At 43.5% G+C, this 5,158-nt stretch overlaps 1 protein-coding gene across 1 annotated transcript; it reads left to right on the plus strand.

Annotated features, from left to right (window-relative positions):
* The first annotated feature begins 2,647 nt into the window (after positions 1 to 2,647).
* LOC126557870 (homeobox protein bagpipe) lies at positions 2,648 to 4,439 on the plus strand. Its single transcript, XM_050213778.1, has 3 exons — positions 2,648 to 3,305; positions 3,517 to 3,950; positions 4,035 to 4,439. The coding sequence occupies exons 1-3, from the start codon at positions 2,675 to 2,677 to the stop codon at positions 4,437 to 4,439; spliced, it is 1,470 nt and encodes a 489-aa protein (XP_050069735.1). The 5' UTR covers positions 2,648 to 2,674.
* The last annotated feature ends 719 nt before the right edge of the window (positions 4,440 to 5,158 follow it).

The raw sequence follows: 5,158 nt of genomic DNA on the forward strand, positions 1-5,158 counted from the left end.
GATACAAACACTTGCTGTTTGTTGGTTTTTGCTTCTTCGTCTACTTACGCTTCCTCTCTGGAGCTGTTGGCATCCTTGCAATGTTGGAATACGGAGGACACCGTACTAAAAGATTATCGAATATCACTCTCTCTCTCTCTCGCTCTCTCTCTCTCTCTCTCTCTCTCTCTCTCTCTTTACATACACATGCTTTGTCGGAGATGCCGTGGTCAATATTCAATTAAGCGAAGTGATCACTCATCGAACACTTTTCGCATTTGATGATGCATTACGGGTTCTTGAAGAGCGTCAAGGGTGCGCGTTGATGGTTTACATCGACAAACTGTGATTTATGTGAGACTGTCTTTCTCGAACATTAATGGAAATGTTGAACATTTTAAAGATTGTCTAGTCTTGTGACACTTTACAAAAATAAGGCAAGATGTGCTTAATAAAGCATTTCTGGTGCCTCCATCTGGGTCGATGCTTTACATTGTAAAGTAATTATTTCATTACCCTGTATGTTACTGCCAATATCCCGTAAACGAGGCACTTCTTATAAAACATTATTCAAGCCTTCAAATGATAAAGCTTCCATGCCCATGTCATGCTGTTTTCTTCATGTGGCTTCCTTTTATGTTGTTGTCATGTCAAAAGAGGCTTCAGAATTTCCAACATGATGAAAAAGATAGTGGAAATGCCAAACATAAAATCCACACTATGACCTGAAAAACACTGTAAGGATTACAACGAATAAATAACTGCAGACTAGGGAGATCGGTGGAGGATCAACGGCTCTGGAAAACCATCTAAACCGCAGACCAAGCTCTCAAGCACTCAGCAAGCAGAATGTGATGTCCTCTCGTGGAATGATACAGACCCTCGCTAAAAACTGAATTTAATACTGGGACGACGGAACAACTTTAAGCGAATCGTCCGAGCGAACCCGGGATAAGGAGCCCTTTCACGGTTTGTAGAAGGAACTGTCTCTAAACCAATGTGGATTTTAACTGGCCTGTAGTGGATCATAAAATAAAATAAAAACTGTCGTACAACGGGCTTTTTTGGTTTGCAAATTAAACAGCAATGGTCAATATACATAAATCTACCGCTCTTTAAAGCGAAATCTTAGAATATTTCCAAACATTTATAAAAATATGACAATACGGCGACGTGCTGTCACACTCCATACTAAAAAAAATTAAGTTTTTTTTAATATCCGCATTTTTGTTCTTGATTTTACTACATATACGATGCTAATAAATATCTACACGATGCGTCTTGTCAAGAGGTATGTTAACATTTTGCAGATAAATCTGCAAATAAAATCTTGACCATATTTATTTTTATTTCATAATGACGGCCGTTTTGTGTTGCTAAATTGTTCCATTCCATTCGAAAACTGATAAAATAAGAATTTCCTGCCTATAAGAACAACAAATAATAATACCACAATAATAACTTGTTCTTGAACGTAGTTCAATGTGCACGGCTATAAATTTAGTTTTTGTAATTTAAATCCTTCCACAATTGTTTGCAATTTCCTAGAGTAAATAATTTAAAAAAAAACGTCACGAAAATAATAAATCTCTAGAAAAACTAGCTAAATTTCTTCACCTAAAAGTTCTATCTAATGCATATTAATCCTTGTACTGTAAAGTATTACCGCGGGACGAAAGAGATTTTCTTTTAAAGTCACATTTAATCAATATCACCTAGGGACTGGTCCTTTTCTATACCAAAAGGAAAGTAGCCCATTCCTGAAAGTAATTCCATTAGTATGGTGTCACTAATGCTTCCCCCGAAAACTCAACGACATGCGCTCGTTAGAGACCCTGCTGAAATTGCCATGATTCAGCACACTCTTGCATTCGCTCCGCCACATTGCCAGCGGAAACACCTTCATTCCGGGCAAGCACTATTCATGCCATCCTTTAATGCAAAGTAAAAATCTCGCAAACGAAAAGAAAAAAGATTCCAACCTCACCTTGAACAGTCTTCGATCGCTTGTTCTTGCTATGTTTACCCATCTTCTCTATCCTAGAGGAATGATTTCGAGATCGTCCATGTTGTCCGAAGCGCAGAATCGTCTTCCCCGACGTGAGGACACCTCCCTCCTGTCAGCAATCCTCCTCGCTAGTCGTTACGAATCGACAGTCTGGTCGGACGGGGCTATAATGCAACCCGCAACTCATGCCGTACCATGCGCGCGCTCTCACACTAAACAAACAACCCTGAAAACCTTCGTTCATCCGAGTTCAGCCAATCACGGCTCGACTCTTATCCAATCGAAGTGCGCCAGAGAGTGGTAATAGCACCCGAACAGAGAGGAACGGGACCTGGGCCGAGAGCGGACGGCGAAGGATAGGGAAATGCTCGGGAAATGGGAAAAACTCTTTTCCGAATGCGGAAAAATGTGCGCCTCATTCGTGCTGCTCAGCTCGTTAAGTGCGGTCGTGTAATGCCGGTGCTGGTTACTTCAAAAAGGTTCTGGAGTGTATATGTACGGTCGTGTGCGATCGATTATTTTGTGTACGAACAAAATTGTGTGAAAAATTATACTACGACTGGTGTATGTGAATAAATTACGAAACTAAAAATATATAACGTTTACACAACCGGTCCTACGAGTGCTTAAGATAAACGTAGTGTTGTGTGATTAAGTTGATTGGCAAATCCCGTAGGCAGAAAGGAAATGAGCCTAACTGCCTCTACCGCAAAGTCGATCGTCTCGACACCTTTTTCGATTAACGACATCCTCACCAGAAGCCGGCGGGTCGAGCGTCACAGCTCGGGTGAATCGTCTGGCAACGAGGACGACATGAAGTCGTACTACCCTTCTCGCCATCATCATCACAGTCATTACCATCATGCTCAGCACACTCGGCATCAGCATCAACGACGAGGAGCTAGTGGTATAGAGTCCTCACCAAGTCCTCGATTGGCCGTAGAAGAAGGATTGTACGCCAAAATTGGTCTGAGCTATTACAATAACAATAATAATAATCGGAGTAATGACAACGGAATAGCGACGCCATTTTCCATAAACGGATTGCCAACTGCCTTACGTCGTGGATCGCTCGATTGTTTCATGGTGTCATCGGACAATGATCGTGATAGTGGACAAGAAGTTACGTCACGGCAAGACTCCAGCTCACAGATGCAAGATTGTGATGCAGGACCTACGGAGCGTATTGCCAGCATGCTGCTGGAAGGATCGACTCGAGGATCCGGATCAGTGGCTTCTTGCTATCGGCTTGCAAAAACACCTCATCATCGCAGTGAAAGTCCCATCGATATGCGGCGTTTAACGGAAAATGATTCGGGTAAGCACGATCTACGTACAGCTTGGTTGCCATGGGTGACAACGATAAATAATTAACCTAATGTGCACGATGTCTGACCCTCTTAACAAAACTAGTCCTGTTCTCTTGGGGTTTTTATTCTAATTGAAGTTGCGCGCACGTGTCCCTTTGTCCCATTTTCCAAAATACTGAGTATTAGTCCATTGATTTCGACTTGCTGGCTTCCCCACAGACTGTGACTCATCATCACCGTACACCAGTGGATTGGGGATGCACACTTCCCAACAAACACCGATGCTACCCAACGAAGAGATTCCGTCCGCGAGGAAGAAACGATCCCGGGCCGCATTCAGTCACGCTCAAGTGTTTGAACTGGAGCGTCGCTTTGCCCAACAACGATACCTGTCTGGGCCGGAACGTTCCGAGCTGGCCAAAAACTTACGCCTCACTGAGACTCAGGTCAAGATCTGGTTTCAGAACCGGCGCTACAAAACGAAAAGGAAACAGATCCAGCAACACGAGGCCGCACTGCTGAGCGCAACGAAACGTGTTCCGGTGCAGGTGTTGGTGCGAGAGGACGGCTCTTACGGACCAATGTTGGCCGCTGGGCAACCCCATTACGCTACCGGACTTGATCCGGCCTTGCTGAACGTTTATCGACACCAGGTAGGTTTTGTTGACACACAATTTCATCCTTTCGGTCATGTTGGTTGCCTACAAAACACCTATATTACTGTCATTTCACGATAGATACAGATGGCGTACGGTATGCCGGGGATTCCTCCGATGCCATTTTCCTACTTCTATCCGTCGAAGATGGCTACCGTACCGAGTGGACCAATTGCTCCTTCCGTTGTTCTACCGACACCTTCCTCATCCTCATCTACCTCGTCCGTTTCCTGTAAACCACCGTCCACTACCCATCATGGGCCGCTGGCTTCATCCGGACCGCTCAACTTTTCCACGCGCTGTGATAGCGATTCTGAAATTGTCAACTCCGCCAGTCAACGGTCACGGTCGCCCTCGGAGCATTCGGGACCGGGTTCGGATGGAACGCGCCCTCGCAGTCAGATGGATGTGGAAACGAGTGGCCATTGTAGTGTACTTTCGTCTGGAGGCGAAGAAGACGAATGCGAAAATGTGGAGATCGATTAGGAACAAGTTGTCTGTAAAACGATTCAGTTTGGATAGTGTTGTTTTCCGTGAACATGTTTAATGCACAAAATATTGTATCATAGGTTAAAGATGTTCCTGTTGTACGAGCGAAAAAAATAAATTAATTTTTGATAAACGAAAAACTTTAAATTTTAGCAGTTTTGTGGACAGCAATTCAAGAAATTACTATATCTTACTTATAGCAATTTAAACTTACAGCTTATTAATCCATTTTCTATACTTTGTATTATACCTCGAACTTCAAAACACATTACAATCCACACATCCAAGTCAATGGGTGGCCATTTGTTTGCGATTGATCAGTCGTAAAACTGCCTTAAACATGCAGCCTCTCATCGTCCACCCCATGCCATGGCCAATATATTCACCTAGTTAGCCAAAGGGCAAATGTTAGTAGGGTCATAAAACCATTTTCTACGGATCAAGCAACCGTTATAGCCTCGGCCCGGTAGTTTGGGAGCTAAAGGTACCAATCTATTCCAGAAGCGCTAGATTCGTTCTTTGCGTAAGAGGACCACATCTTCGCACTACAACTAAAACCTTTACGAAATTCGCCTGTTTCAAAGCAAGCTGCCCCAAAAAAGACGATAATGCAGCACTCTCACCCTGTGGTGAGCAATGAATCGTGGAAAGTGTGCGATGAGGATTATTGCATGTGTTATTTTGTTAATGTTCCAATGAACCACGCATGGCTTCAG

Source organism: Anopheles maculipalpis, chromosome 2RL, assembly GCF_943734695.1.
Source record: "Anopheles maculipalpis chromosome 2RL, idAnoMacuDA_375_x, whole genome shotgun sequence".
Classification (NCBI taxonomy): Eukaryota; Metazoa; Arthropoda; class Insecta; order Diptera; family Culicidae; genus Anopheles; species Anopheles maculipalpis.

Coding starts and splice junctions, on each gene's coding strand:
- LOC126557870 (XM_050213778.1), top strand. CDS start 2,675: ATGAGCCTAACTGCCTCTACCGCAAAGTCGATCGTCTCGACACCTTTT. Junction 3,306..3,516: donor TTTAACGGAAAATGATTCGG/GTAAGCACGATC, acceptor GCTTCCCCACAG/ACTGTGACTCATCATCACCG. Junction 3,951..4,034: donor TGAACGTTTATCGACACCAG/GTAGGTTTTGTT, acceptor ATTTCACGATAG/ATACAGATGGCGTACGGTAT.